Below are 15,014 nucleotides of genomic sequence, written 5' to 3' on the forward strand. Positions count from 1 at the left end.
TTTGAGCATCTTTTCATGTCTGCTGGCCATCTGTATGGCCTCTTTGGAGAAATGTTTATTCAGGTCCTCTGCCCATTTTTTAATCAGATTGTTTTTTCCTATTGAATTGTGTGAGTTCTTAACATATTGTGGATATTAATCCCTTATCAGAGAAATGATTTGCAAATATCTTCTCCCGCTCAGCAGGCTGTCTTGTCATTTTGCTGATGGTTTCCTTTACTGTGCAGAAGCTTCTTAGTTTGATAGAGTCCCACTTGTTTATTTTTACTTTTTGTTACCTTTGCTTTTGGTGTCAAGGAGCCTGCCATCTCTGTTTTCTTCTAAGAGTTTTATGGTTTTGGGTCTCATGTCTAAGTCTTTAATGCTTTTTGAGTTTATTTGTGTTTGGTGTAAAGTTGGGGTCCGGTTTCGTTCCTTTGCATGAAGGCTGTCCAGCTCTCCCAGCACCGTTTACCGGTGAGACTGGCCTTTCCCCCTTTGTGTGTTCTTGGCTTGTTTGTTGTAAATTAATTGACCATGTAAGTGAGGGTTTATTCCTGGGCTCTCTATTCTGTTCCACTGACCAATGTGTTTGTTTTTATGCCAGGACCACTCTGTTTTGGTTACCAGAGCTTTGTAATAAATAATGAACCCTCAGACTTCCTTCTCTTTGCTCTCCTGACTGCTCCTGACACCATCGGTCATGACGCGGTGCGGAGCCCCTGGGTCTGTAGCAGGAAAGGAAGCGACTGCTTTGCTTGTTCCTGTCTCTAAGAGCGTACCTAGGATCCCTCCTTCTACGGCTCTCTCCAAAGAAAGCCATCAGAAGCTAAAGATTTTTGTATGTGTGTCAAAACCATAGCTGTACTGCTACGAAATTAGGAAATAAGCTATATGTCCCTTATTAGAGGAGTCTTTGCATAAATTTTGGCCAAGCCGTAGGAAGCGACATTATATAATCGTTAAAATATTTACCCTTCTGGGGAAATGGTCACAATATGGTGCCTGGAAATACAGGGCACTGTGCGCTGCTGGTCGGAGTGTCCATGGCACAAGCACCTTGGAGAGCAGTTTGGTGGCATCAGAGCCACCTACGATGCTGGTGCCCTGTGGCTGGGCCTTCCCTTTGCAGAAGTACAGTCGTCCCCCCTTTTCCGTTGTTTTGCTTTCCTCAGTTCAGTTACCCATGGTCAACCACAGTTCAGAAATCTTACGTGGAGTATTCCAGAAATAAACCATTCATAAGTTTTAAATTGTGTGCTGCTTGAGTAGTGTGATGAAATCTCACACATCCCTCTCGGTCCTGCCCAGGACGTGAAACAGCTCCTGGTCCAGCATTGTATTCATGCTGTAGACACTCAGTGGTCTTCTAGGGCGTCAGGTCAGTTGTCAGAGGGACCACATTCATGTAACTTTTACTACAGCATATTGTTACAATTGTTCTATTTTATTGTTATTGTTAATCTCTCACTGTGCTTAATTTATAAATTAAGCTTTATGATAGGTATGTATGTATAGGAAAAACATAGTATAAATTGGGTTCAGTACTGTCCAAAGTTTCAGGCATATTTGGAGGCCTAGAACATATTTCCTGCAGATAAGGGGGGGTGCCTGTATACTTTAAGTCCCCGACTTACAAACGAGGTCCGTTCCGGGAGAATGTTCACAAGTCGGATTCGTTCCTAAGTCCGACTTGGGTGCATGATTGGCTGCATCTGTGGAAGTTAGCAACTCAAATGTTCGTAAGTTGGGGACTACAGAGAAACCCAGTGTTTGCTGGAGAAAACCTGGGTCAGAATGTGTCCAGTGGCAGAGCATTAACCCCAACTGGAAACGACTAAATGGAGGGTGAGTAACTACGGTGATGCGTGCTGTTGGTTCTTCAGCGCTACGCAGAGGTCCTGCTTCCACCTGTCTGAGCCATACAAACAAATGTTGAACAGAAAGCAAGTTGCAAAGCATTTGCACAACACATAGGGTGGTGGTACCACACATGAGGTACGTAGAGTGTATCTCCATGGTTTAAAAGACATGGAAATACTCTTCAAAAGTGTCACTGCCATGAAAAACCAAGAAAGGCAGGGGGCCCTTCCAGATTAAGGGAGACTAGAGAGAGGTGACAGCTGATGCCAGGCGATAGGCTGGACTGGATGAGACTGGACAGCATTAGGACATCACTGGGAGAGTCGATGGAATATCATGGAATATGCAAGAGACTTGAGTGTCAGGTAACAGTGTTCTATAACATTAATCCCTCGGGCTGAGAACTGCTCTCTGGGCTAGTAAGGGGATGTCCTTGTTTTGGGAAATAGGGACGGTCTGCATCTTACCCTCAGGAAAAGTGTGTGCATGCATGTGTAGTGGAAAGAGTGTGAATCATAAAAGAGACAAAGTGGAAACAGCTGGTGAGTCAGAGGAAAGGTTTTGAGGGGAGTTTTGTATTCTTTAAACTTTTTCATAAATCTGAAATTATAGCAAAATGTAAAGTCACCAACAAGCCTAAGAAGATGCTGTATATGTTGTTTAGAGACATGAAACACACATAACAACATGTGGAAATGATGTCCCTCCCCCCCTTCAGGGCTGGCGAGGGCAGAAATGTGTTATTTCATTCTAAGGAACAGGAAAAGGCCTGATACGAGGATTTATTCCTGTTGGGTTATGAGTTGAGTTCCTGGGTGATAATTATAGTATTATCATACTTTCTGTATGCGTGAAGTATTTCATAAAAATGGTGTTTAGATGCATGTTGTAAAATTATAAATATATAATTAGTTTTTGGCACATATAAGTGGTGAGGAGTATTATGAAGCCTTTAGCTTTTCAAAGAAAAAAATGCTGATAATGTTAAGTGAACAAAGTGCAAAATTACAGATAATAGGATCTGAAATTTTAACTATTGCACGTAAAGAAAATCCTCTGGAAAGAAAAGCATCAAAATATTTACACTGTAGCTGTTGGGAGTATAGGTAACTGTTTAAATTTTTTATACTGTTTTCAGAACTCTGTTGAACATGTATAAATTTTGTTATCAGAATAGGAGAAAATAAAACAATTTTTTAAAATCCTAAATAGCCATTTGGGCATATGCTCAGAGTAGGCCAAGTGCCCGGCCAGCCCTTAGCCCCGCCTTCATCCCTGGCTGTGCCCAGTCCCGCCCTTGTCTCTGCTCTGGTCACTCCCCTGTCCCACCTGCACCTTCCCTGCACAGACCCCATCTGCCCTTGGCCCTGCCTTGACTCCTGGCCCCCACTTGCCCCCACTTGCCCCCAGCCCCATGAATGTGCCCCAGGCCCCCTGGCCAGGCTCTGTGTCTTTTGCAGATTGGCTTTACCACAGACCCGCGCATGGCCCGCTCCTCGCCGTACCCCACCGACGTTGCCCGTGTCGTGAACGCCCCGATTTTTCACGTGAACTCGGACGACCCAGAGGCCGTCATGTACGTGTGCAAGGTGGCTGCTGAGTGGAGGAATACCTTCCACAAGGATGTGGTGGTGGACCTGGTGAGTGGCCCCCATCGTGGAGAGAGGGCTCAGGGCTGCCAGCCTGGGGTCACCTGCAGCCGCTCCCAAGAGCTCCTGGGTCTCTGGCCTGGAAATGAGCTGAGCTGTGGAAGAAGGTAGTTGGGGTCCCGTCCCGGCCTATTCCCAGGTTGCTCTCATTTTAGCTCACGTGACAGAGCAACTGTAGCGTGTGAAGGAGAGACAGACAGGACCCCAGTTTTATAGGAGGTAAACCCAGGCATCCCATGGTCCCTGACGCTGGCGTCCCGGGCTGTCTCCAGGTGTGTTACCGGCGCAATGGCCACAACGAGATGGATGAGCCCATGTTCACGCAGCCGCTCATGTACAAGCAGATCCGCAAGCAGAAGCCGGTGCTGCAGAAGTACGCGGAGCTGCTCGTGTCTCAGGGCGTCGTCAACCAGCCGGAGTATGAGGTGCGTGCGCCTGCCCGCGAGCTCTCAGAGCGGGGCCGAGGAGCGGGCACGGGGCCAGTGCTTGCTCTGGCAGAGCTGCTAGTCTAAGTGCGAACGTGTGACGTACTTACAAATACAGCATTTCGCTACATAACATCCCGGAGCGTGCAGGCACCTGAGGAGTCCCACGGAAGAAGTGGGACCTGAGCACGGTGGCCACGGCACATGCTTTCTAGCTGACAGTCCAGTGTACGGGATGAGGGGCGGCTGCATGTCCAGCTCCGTAGAGGGCCTGATGTGTCTGGGCAGTTCTGTTTGGCGACCATGAGTGGGAGGCACGTGCAGAGCGCCGCTGGCAGGCTGGGGACGCAGCAATGCTGGAAGGGGCTCTGTGGCTCCACCCTGAAAGAAAGTAGGCGGGGCCGGGGTCCACAGAGCAGATATGCCGGAGCAGATATGCCACAGATGTGGGGAAGGAACTATAGGGTGGATCGCCTTAGATCTCAGGGGCTGTGCGTGGCAGGGCGGGGTCCTGTGCAGAGCGCCCCTCATGGCTGTGCTGTGCCCGCCCACCAGGAAGAGATCTCCAAATACGACAAGATCTGTGAGGAGGCCTTCGCCAGGTCTAAGGACGAGAAGATCCTGCACATCAAGCACTGGTTGGACTCCCCCTGGCCTGGTGAGCGGGGAGTGTCACCAACGAACTCCCCCCCCGACCCCCCCACTCCGTCACCCCTCGTGCTCATGGGAGTGTGATGGAGGCGCTGGGTATTTCTGTAACACTGGTAGCATGCCAGCTTGTCCCTCCCATCCTAGGCTTCTTCACCTTGGATGGGCAGCCCAGGAGCATGTCCTGCCCCTCCACGGGCCTGACGGAGGACGTCCTGACGCATATTGGGAACGTGGCCAGCTCTGTGCCAGTGGAGAACTTTACCATTCATGGAGGTGAGGAGGCCGCCCTAACCTTTGAAGCTTCCTCCAGCAAGGGCCCGGTCCCCGCCCACCGCGTCCCACAGTGTCCAAGGCAATGTGGTTGAATTTGGGAAGCCCTCTCCTCCTCTCACGCCTGCCCAGTGTGTGATCCTCGCTGGCTGCAGTGGAGGAAAGGATGGGTCGTCACAGCCGTCCCCTTCCCCACGCTCCCCACAAGGCTTGCTTTTGTCATGAGAGGCCAGGTGGCTGTGAGCACCCTGTCTCTGCAGGGCTGAGCCGGATCTTGAAAACCCGTGGGGAGATGGTGAAGAACAGGACCGTGGACTGGGCCCTGGCGGAGTACATGGCTTTCGGCTCGCTCCTGAAGGAAGGCATCCATATCCGGTTGAGCGGCCAGGACGTGGAGCGAGGCACTTTCAGGTAGGACGTGCGGGGCCCGCGGGAGGCGGGTGCGGAAGGTCTGTGCTCCTCTCCCAGGGCGCCTGGCCTGGTCGCCGTCTCAGGCCCCAAGCACGCTGCCCTGCTCTGACCTGGACGCTTCTGCCACGAGCTGAGCTTTGTGGCTCTGCGGCCTCTGGGGCGTCCGGGGCCTGCCCCCGCCTGCTCACCTGTGCTGTCCTGCCGCAGCCACCGCCACCATGTGCTACACGATCAGAATGTGGACAAGAAAACCTGCATCCCCATGAACCACCTGTGGCCCAACCAGGCTCCCTACACCGTGTGCAACAGCTCCCTGTCCGAGTACGGGGTTTTGGGTGAGTGAGTGCCCTGCCCCGCGACCCCCACACCCCCGCCCCCTCCCCTGCAGCCCTTCTGACATCCCCCGCCCTGCAGGCTTTGAGCTGGGCTTCGCCATGGCCAGCCCCAACGCCCTGGTGCTCTGGGAGGCCCAGTTTGGCGACTTCCACAACACGGCTCAGTGCATCATCGACCAGTTCATCTGCCCCGGACAAGCCAAGTGGGTGCGGCAGAACGGCATCGTGCTGCTGCTGCCCCATGGCATGGAGGGCATGGTGAGGCCACCCCCAACCCCCAGAAGGTGGCTAGGCGCCCAGGTGGCCCACCACACAGCACAGCATGCTCTGAGAACAGGGTCCATGTGGGCACTAGGAAACCCGGGGCCCAGGAGGGGGCGCTGGACCCTGCCCTGGGGCGGGGAAGAGGGGGGCGAAGGCCCCTCCTCCTGTGAGTGGGGGGGAGGGGTCAACTGCCAGCAGGAAAACAGCTAAGATGGCCTTTGCTTAAGAAGTGCAGCTGTCAGCACCTGCAAAGCTCCCCAACTGTGACTTGTGTGTATGGTTCCAGGGCCCCGAGCATTCCTCCGCCAGGCCAGAGCGTTTCCTGCAGATGTGCAATGACGACCCAGACGTCCTGCCGGTGAGCGAGTGCAGGCCTCTGCCCTTCGCAGGAGCCCGCGGGGGCGGGTGACGGGCCTTCCTGGGGCCCAGAGGAGCGTGTCCCTACCTGCCGCTCCCACCTCCTGCTGCAGGACCTGTGACTGCTGCAGTGGAACCATTTAGAATAACTGTGTTTTGATTCAGGCAAACGTTTTAGAGGAAGTAACGTGGGGAGGGGAGGTCATCTTAGTAAAACTTGAAGAGCTGAAAGAAAGCGATAGGGAGTCCGCTGTAAGGCAGACCAGCACTGCCGTCCCAGGCCAGGCTGAGTTTTCAGAGCAGTGGGAGGGATGGAGCAGAGGCCCGGGGCTGCGCCTGTGCCTGCCTCTGTGTGCATCTGCAGGGCCGCTGCAGCGCCTGACGCTCTCTGGCCTTGCCCTCCTCGCTGCAGGACCTCACGGAAGCCAACTTCGATATAAACCAGCTGTATGACTGCAACTGGGTTGTCGTCAACTGCTCCACACCCGGCAACTTCTTCCACGTGCTGCGTCGCCAGATTCTCCTGCCTTTCCGGAAGCCGGTCAGTAGGGGTGTCCTTGCTCAGAGAGACTTGGCCGGAGGAGCCCAGGGCCCCAGCCCAGTGGGAGGATGGACATGTGAGCGGGTGGCCATAGGTGGTGTACTGAGCTTGGAAGAGAGGGGAGCCCAGCAGGGGCCGAGGGAGCAGATGGTCCCCAAGAAGTGGGCTCCTGAGCAGGGTGTTGAAGGATGCGTAGGAGAGTGTGTGAAGGGCCGGGGTGGGGGAGAGCCCCATGCCTCTGCCGGTCAAAGTGCAAGTGCCAACGGGCCCACAGGACAGCTTCCCAGAGGCTCGGGCTCTTCCCTGGGTCCAGGGTAGGGGTGCCTGGGGCTCAGGGCGGGCTGGCACGGGCCCTGGAGGAGCGGACACCTGGCTAGGCAAAGCCTAGCCTCTCGGGGCAGGGACAGGTGGACAGGGGGAAACAGCACCGCCCCATTCCCCCCTTTATGCCTCTGTCCTATGGCTTGTCCTGACCGCAGAGCTGGGAGGGCAGCGCCAGCTCAGGTGCCCCATCCTGAGACGAGGCCTGGGCAGCCCCTTGCTGCTGACCCTTCTGGAGTCATTAGGACCTGGTCCACCATGAGCCTGTGGTTCTGTGTTTCAGTTAATCATCTTCACCCCCAAGTCGCTGCTGCGGCACCCTGAGGCCAGGACCAGCTTCGACGAGATGCTTCCAGGTGGGTGAGGGGATGGGCATTTGGGGGATCTTGGCTGCTGTTCAGTGGGGTTTTGGGGCTTGTACTTGTCCCCTTGCCACATTTTTGGTCATTGGGTGAAGACTGGAATACAACAGCATGCACATCAGAGCTTCCATGCGAGTTGGTGAAAAGATGTGTCTCATGTCTGCTGGGTCTGTGACCATCGCCTGGGGGTGTCCCCAGGACTCCCTGTAGAGGCAGTGAAGTGAGTCTGAGCTTAGAGTTCCCCCCACCACCTGGCAGCAGCTCACCACCAGGGCCAGGAAAGGAACGGGGTGGGTAGGGCCTGTGGAGCTCCACGCAAGCTCACGGTGTCAGGCGAGGCTCACGGCACTGAGTGTCCACTCGGTCAGTGGGCAGCAGGCAGCTGACGCAGCGTGGAGCAGCCCCGCACGTGCCCCGCTCACGGGGCCCAGGGAGCCCACGTCCTTCCTCCCAGCCGCGGAACCCCTTGCAGTCCTCAGTCAAGGTGAAGCTCTGGTTTGTTCTTTTTTTCCAATTTCTTATTATTATGGTGAAATACACGTAATATAAACTGTACCATCTCAGCCATGTTGAAGCGTACATTTCAGTGGCATTAAGTACATTCGTATAGTTCTGCAACCATCCCCACCATCATTTCTAGAACTTTCTCATCCCAAACTGACACCCCACCACCACCACCGCCCCCGCACCGCCATGTACTGTCTGCCTCTGAACTGCCTCCTCCAGGAGAGCCTCCTACACGTGGACTCACACGGCGCTCGTCCTGATGGGCTGGTTTTCCTCAGAACAGTGGCCCCGGGCCGTGCACGCTGCAGCCTGTGTCAGAGCCCCTTCTGTTCTGAGGCTGAGAAATAATCCACGGTGTGTTTACCCTTCACCTGTCAGTGCACGCTCGGGTGGCTCCACGTGTTGGCTTTCGTGAGTCATGCTGCGATGCACATGGTGTGCCAATATCTCCGAGACTCTGCTTTCAGTTCTTTTGCATATCTACCAAGAAGCAGAACTGCTGGGTCATAAGGTCATTCCGTGTTTAGTTTTTTGAGGAACCTTCACACTGTTTCCCACAGCGGCTGCACCGCCTCATGTTCCCAGCCGTGCACAGGCCCCATTTCTCCACATCCTGGCCAACACGTGCGGTTTTCTGTGTTGTTTTGAACAATAGCATCCTAATGGCCATGAAGTAGGGTCTCACTGTGGTGCTGAGTTGCATTTCCCTGGTGATTAGAGACATGGAGCACCTTTCTATGGCTTATTGGCTATTTCATGTCTTATTTGGAGAATGTCTAGTCAGGTCCTTTGCCCATTTTTTAGTCGCATTTTGTTTTATTGCATTTTAGGAGTTCTCTCTAAATGCTGAGTATTAATACCTTATCAGATACATGACTTGCAACTATTTTCTCTCATTCTATGTGTTGTCTTTGGAGGCACAAAATTTTTAAGTTTTCATAAAGTCAAATTTGTCTTATTTTCTCCTTGATACCTATGCTTTTCGTGTCAGATCCAAGAAGTCGTTTCTAAACCCAATGTTATGAAGCTTTTGTCCCACGTTTTCTTCTAGGAGTTTTATAATTTTAGCTTCTATGTTTAAATCTTTAATCCGTGTGGAGTTAATTTGTGTGAGTGGTATAAGGGCCCCGCTTCATTTGCGTGCAGATGACCCAGTTTTCCCAGCACCGTTTGTTGAAAAGACTGTCCCTTTCCCGTTGAAGGGTCTTGCCAGAAATAATTTGACTGTGTGAGTGTTTATTTCTGGGCTTTATTCTATTCCCTGGACTGCGTGCCTCATATGTCTCTTTTTATGCCAGGGCCACACTGTTTTGAGGACTGTAGCTTTGTAGTAGGTTTTGAAATCAGTGTGGGTTCTCCAGCTTTGTTCTTCTTTTTCAAGATAGTTTTGGCTATTTGTGGGTCTTTGAAATTCCATGAATTTTAGGAGGATTTTTCTATTTCTGGAAAACAATGAGATTTTGATACGGATTGCATTGAGTCTGTAGATCACTTTGGGCAGTTTTAACACCGTAACAGTAGTAAGCCTTCCAGTCCATGAACACTGATGTCTTTTCATTCATCAGCGTCGCCTTTAATCTCAGCAGTATGTTGTAGTTTTCAGTGTACAAATATTTCATCTTCTTGACTAAGCTTATTCCTAAATATTTTGTTCTTTTTGATGCTATGGTAAATGGGATACTTTTATTAATTTCCTTTTTGGACTGTTCATTGTTAGTGTATAGGAATGCAACTGAGTTCTGAGCATTCATTTTCTATCCTGCAGCTTTGCTGAATTTGTTTATTAGTTCTCACATGGCTTGTTTGTTTTGTAGACTCTTTAGGGTTTCCTGCATATAATATCATGTCAGAATTTTACTTCTTCTTTTCCAGTTTGGATGCCTTTTATTTTCTTTCCTTGCCTGGTTGCTCTGGCTAGAACTTCCAGTGCTGTGTTGAATAGCAGCAGTGGTGAGAGTGGGCATCCTTGTCTTGTTCCAGATCTTAGAGGAAAAGCACCAGCCTTTTACCACTGAGTATGATGCTCAGTGTGTGTTTTTCATGTCTGGCCTTTACCGTATGGAGGTGGTTTCCCTCTAATCCTAGTGTGTCACGTGTTGCATGCGTATCACTAAGTGAGCCCCTCGTTTTGGACACAGCTTCCTGAAGCTGCTCTTGCTCCCACAGACACAGCCCTGGCCATGAGCTTCTGGACATTTGCTGCGGCTATGGGAGTTTTGGTGTCTGTGAACTCCTGAGCAGCCTGAGCGGTGGTCACGGCATGCTTTCCTCACTTTCCTCGAAGTCTGAGACGGGCTATTCTCAGAATGAAGTAGTGTCACTTGCCATCCAAGGCTGGCCCTCCCCACAGGGCCAGTTACTCACTATGTACTACCCAAGGCGCTCAGTCCGGACAATTCAAGGGCATAAGAGGCTGCTGGGAGGGGAGCATCTCAGACCTGTAGAACCGTGTGCTCCGGCACCAGCCTGTGGCACAGCCCCGCCGTGCTGTGTGGGCCCTCGCTCGAGCACATGGCAGGGGGAGGCCCTAGGCGTGCTCATCCAGATCTGTGGGGATTCCCACAGGGACCCACTTCCAGCGGGTGATCCCAGAAGATGGCCCTGCAGCCCAGAACCCAGAAAACGTCAAGAGACTTCTCTTCTGTACGGGCAAGGTGTACTATGACCTGACCCGAGAGCGCAAAGCGCGGGACATGGTAGAGCAGGTGGCCATCGCCAGGATCGAGCAGGTAGGGCCAGTGGCGCGGCAGCTGAGCTCTCCCCTGGGACGCCGGCCGCCCTGAGCGTCGTCTCCTGACGGGGCCCCTCGCTCTCCCCAGCTGTCGCCGTTCCCCTTCGACCTGCTGCTGCAGGAGGTACAGAAGTACCCCAATGCCGAGCTGGCCTGGTGCCAGGAGGAGCACAAGAACCAAGGCTACTATGACTACGTGAAGCCCAGGCTGCGGACCACCATAAGCCGCGCCAAGCCCGTGTGGTAGGCCGCGGCCCGCAGACGGTGGGCGGTGTGGGGGCGGCCGGGGAGGGAAACAGGGCCTTGGCCAGACTGCTCCCTGTCACCCCTCAGGTATGCTGGCCGGGACCCCGCAGCGGCTCCAGCCACCGGCAACAAGAAGACCCACGTGACGGAGCTGCAGCGCCTGCTGGACATGGCCTTCGACCTGGACGCCTTCAAGAACTTCTCGTAGATGCCGCCGGCTGCTCGGGCCGCTGCCTCCATGTCCACTGCTCTCGCTTCTCTACTAAAGAATAGTGCCTCAGCGCTGCCCACACCCCTGCCTGCCCGCCACACCACACACCGTCCTCCCCCACTTGAGATTAGGCTGCGTCCCCTCACGTGCTTGGCTGCCCCCGAGGCGGACGCTCCCAGGCTGTGACTTCCATCTGGCGGAGACGCATGGGGGACGGGCAGGGGCCGCAGGTTCCTGGAAGGGTCAGCTCTGCCCCAGCCCAGCTTCACCCCAAGGACCCATCTGACGGGCTTATCACCCAGCAAGGGGTCCTGCACCCCTCGGTCACCAGGGCAGAACCCCAGACCCTGGGGAGGAGCCAGCACCATCAGAGGCTTGTGGGGTGGGAGGGGCTGGCAGGGCCCTCACTCCACCGAGTACCACCGGTGCCACCACCGGGCGCGGCTTGCAGGACACGGCCTGAGCCTGCCCGGGCTCCGAGAGGGCAGGTCCGCTCTCTGCAGTGTCCACTTCCGCCTCTCAAGAGGGTCCCAGGCCATGCGTGGGGGTCACGGGCTCGCCCTGCCCACAGCCAGGACACAGCGGTTGGTCTGGGCCCTGCTCTCCGGTCACCCGCCTCGGCCTGCCCAGCCCAGTTCCCTTTCCTGTGTCCCTGTCACACAGTGGAGACTGGAGCACTGACCTCTCTGCTGGGCCAAAGCTGGCCAGGAGGAGAGGCGGGCCGGGCTAAGGGGCAGCCTCCCCTCACCTGTCACAGGGACACATCCAATTTATTTATTTTGGTTAAAAAAAGAACAAAAAGAACTCTGCATTGCATTTGGCTTGACCCATAAACTAAGTTATCCGTGGGCCTGTCTGCGTGTCATCTATCTGCTCCCTCCTCGCAGGAAGCCGCCCCTCGCTGCGCTCCGCCCAGGTCCTGCCTCCCTGTCATCCATGCAAACTGTATCTGGTGCACTGACCTCAGCCTCCCCACTCCACTGAAAAAAGGACTCTTGTCTATGCTTGGCCTGGAGTGCCTGGTGGGTTCCCCAGGACGTCCGTTGTTGGTGAGCGCACTCTGCCCCCCAGAAGCCCAAGCAGCTTCCTGGAGGGGAGCCGGCTATCCGGCAGTTTCCCCTCTCTACAAGAGTCCCACTGTCTTGAGCCCACAACATTCCAGCCTTGCGGGGGAGGGTGTCAAGGGTCCAAGCACAGAAGGAGAGCTCAGGAGAAGGCTGAGGTGTGGACATGGGATGCCATCCAGTAGCAGGGACCTGATGGTCACCCCATCCTGTAGGCCATGCCTAGGTCCCTTGTCCTGTGTGCTCCCTGTGGCTTGCCAAAGGGTTCTCCAGTCCTGCGGGGACAGGCGGAGCCTCCTGTGTGTGCCCCAGGACTGCACACCCTCCCCGAGTCATTTGACAGCTGTGGGTTCGGGCTAAGAGGCCAACGTGAGGCGGGACCCCTTCCCTGCAGACTCCTGGCTCTCAATGCTTCCAGTGTGGGGACAGGGCTGAGCCAGGCATCCCCAGGGGTGGGGGCCACAGAGACAGGGCTGGGTCTTCCGAAGACCTCTCCCACTCGCAGCTCTGGGTCTGCAAGCCTGCCCACGTGCCAGGAGAAGGGGCTCACAGGTGCTGGGAAGGTAAAGGCAGCCAGGCACCCCAGGCCACACACCGCAGGACACTACTGGTTAGCTGTGTCCTGTTTCGGTTCTCAGCAGTCCGATTCCTGAAATGGGATAGAGCACCTGTGCCAAGGAGGAGGCTTCACAGTCCAGGAGCCTGTGTGCTCTGATGGACTGGAGGGGCCCAGAGCTGAGTGGGGGTGTGCACATGCCTGCGAGTGTGCACACGCGTGTGCGTGGGCCTGCTGAGGAGGTCCTGGGCTCTTCTGGATATAAAGGCCCTGGCGACGCCACACCAGCTGTGAAAGCCCTGCTCCTCCCAAGGAGCCAGGCCTGAGGAGCTTGCCGCCCCAGGAGTGACAGGTGTGCCCCGGAAAGGTGCTGAGGAGCCAGGGACACTGCACAGGTGACCGAGGCCTCGTCCACTGGGTGTGGGGTCAAGTGTCCGCCCACTGCGATTCCATCTTAGAGGAAACTGGAGTCAATGTCGTTGAATTTCTGCCTTAAATTAGGGCAGTAAGCTCCCCATCCCTGTCGTATTCAATTGGGACTGGACTCAACAGAAACTGGAAAACCCTCAGAGCTAGGCCAGCTTCTCAGATTTCCCACCACGGCTGCACTGGGACCCCCAGCTTGCATCCTGAAATGAAGCACTGAGTGGGGGCCCTGTGCCCCCCAGGGCCTCCCCTCCCTCACACTGGCACCACCTTCATTCATGCCCCCCCCCCAAAATCAGGGCCCTATTTGTAATTGAGGTACGATTGAGATATTTTAGTTTCAGGTGCAAGACCCAGTAATTCGGTGTTGTATAAATGGTAAAATGATCACCGCAGTGAGCAGTTAACATCCATCACCTCACAGTTACAAGTTTTTCCTGATGATAAAAGCTTTTAAGACCTACTCTCTCAGCAACTTCAAAATATGCAAGACAGCATTAACTATAGTGGCCACGCTGTCCACCACACTTCAGAACTCACTCAGGTTATAAGTGGGGTTGGTTCCCTTGTGCTCCTCCCCTCCAGTCCCCTCCCCCACCCCCCACAAGCCTCCACCCCTGCCTGCCTGGGCCAAAGAGAGGCTGGGACAGTCAGCCTGCTCTGGCGCCCTCACCCTCCCCATTCCCCACCTGTGGGAGTGGGCGGGGCTGTTGGAGGGCTGTCTCCCCAGCCCAGGGTCCCCCGGCCCTCCACTCTGCTCTGACCCAGGGACCGCCCTGGCGGAGAAGTCTGCAGAGCACCCCAGGCCCAGGAGACTCTGTGGCCTGCCTGTCGCCCTGGTCACCTGAGGGAGCTCCAGGGCCCCCATTCATGACTTGGGGTGCTGATTTACCAGCGGTCCTCCACTCCCCCAGTCTGAAGTGTATGTAGCCTTAAGAACAGCCTTCAGGCCCGGCCAAGTGGCGCGTTGGTTAAGAGCTGGCTTGGAACACCAGAGGGCCCGGGTTCGGATCCCACATGAGGGCCAGTGACACTGCCCTCCACAGCTAGGATGCTGAACAACAGCTCAACCTGGAGCTGGGGTGCTGTGAGTCCCCTGTGACGGCGTAGGCTGCAGCCCCTGTGGCAGTGGGTTGCTATGGGCTACCATGTGTAGCCAGCAGCCAGCGTGAGCGGCCAACAGCCGCAGAGGACAACAGTCCAGAAGCCGGCGACTGATCTGCCTCACCCGGGAAGAGCGCAATGATGGTGCCAACTTGGGCCAGTGAAGCAACGTCCTCCACAACTAGACTGAAGAACAAAATGACAGCAACCTGTCTGTTCCGCTTCCCCCGATTCCCCAATAAAAAAATTAAAAAAAAAAAAAAAGACATACTTCAGAAGACTCAAGAGGAGAAAAATAGTATTTAACAATTTTTGCTTTGGGTACTATTTTTCTTTCCTGGTTATCCTAAGATGCTTTTTTTTTTTTTCTTAAATCATTTCCTTTCTGTTTAGAGAAGTGCTTTTAGCTGTTCTCTCAGGGTAGGTCTGCTGGTGACAAACGCTCTGAGGCTTCCTACCCCTGAGTGTTTTCACTGCCTCTTACCTCCTCAGGGACACACTGGACGCCAGATTCTGCACCTGAAAACCGCTGCACCCTTCCTCTGGCTTTGTGGTTTCTGGTGATAAATCCTCTCATATGAATTGTCCTTTATTTGCTTTAGTTTTTAGAAGTTTGCTTACGATAGGCCTCGGCATTGATTTCTCTGGGTTTATCGCTTTGGGATTTGCTCACCTTGAATCCATAGGTTCATGCCTCCTGTCCTATGTTCTCATAGGACATTCTCAGCCATTATCTGAGTA

At 54.3% G+C, this 15,014-nt stretch overlaps 1 protein-coding gene across 4 annotated transcripts in view; it reads left to right on the top strand.

The window, feature by feature from the left end:
- The window catches only part of OGDH (oxoglutarate dehydrogenase), a 63,123-nt gene extending 51,151 nt beyond the window's left edge, over positions 1 to 11,972 (top strand). For all 4 annotated transcript variants that reach the window (XM_019626571.1, XM_019626573.1, XM_019626572.1 and 1 more), the window contains 13 exons: positions 3,303 to 3,482; positions 3,764 to 3,916; positions 4,472 to 4,574; positions 4,712 to 4,840; positions 5,098 to 5,248; positions 5,456 to 5,583; positions 5,663 to 5,841; positions 6,134 to 6,205; positions 6,617 to 6,745; positions 7,350 to 7,422; positions 10,501 to 10,664; positions 10,755 to 10,909; positions 11,000 to 11,972. In XM_019626571.1, the coding sequence (XP_019482116.1) occupies positions 3,303 to 3,482; positions 3,764 to 3,916; positions 4,472 to 4,574; positions 4,712 to 4,840; positions 5,098 to 5,248; positions 5,456 to 5,583; positions 5,663 to 5,841; positions 6,134 to 6,205; positions 6,617 to 6,745; positions 7,350 to 7,422; positions 10,501 to 10,664; positions 10,755 to 10,909; positions 11,000 to 11,120 (1,737 nt within the window). In that variant the 3' untranslated portion in view covers positions 11,121 to 11,972. The remainder of the gene's footprint in view (positions 1 to 3,302; positions 3,483 to 3,763; positions 3,917 to 4,471; positions 4,575 to 4,711; positions 4,841 to 5,097; positions 5,249 to 5,455; positions 5,584 to 5,662; positions 5,842 to 6,133; positions 6,206 to 6,616; positions 6,746 to 7,349; positions 7,423 to 10,500; positions 10,665 to 10,754; positions 10,910 to 10,999) is intronic.
- The last annotated feature ends 3,042 nt before the right edge of the window (positions 11,973 to 15,014 follow it).

This window comes from Hipposideros armiger, unplaced genomic scaffold, assembly GCF_001890085.2.
Source record: "Hipposideros armiger isolate ML-2016 unplaced genomic scaffold, ASM189008v1 scaffold_685, whole genome shotgun sequence".
Classification (NCBI taxonomy): domain Eukaryota; kingdom Metazoa; phylum Chordata; class Mammalia; order Chiroptera; family Hipposideridae; genus Hipposideros; species Hipposideros armiger.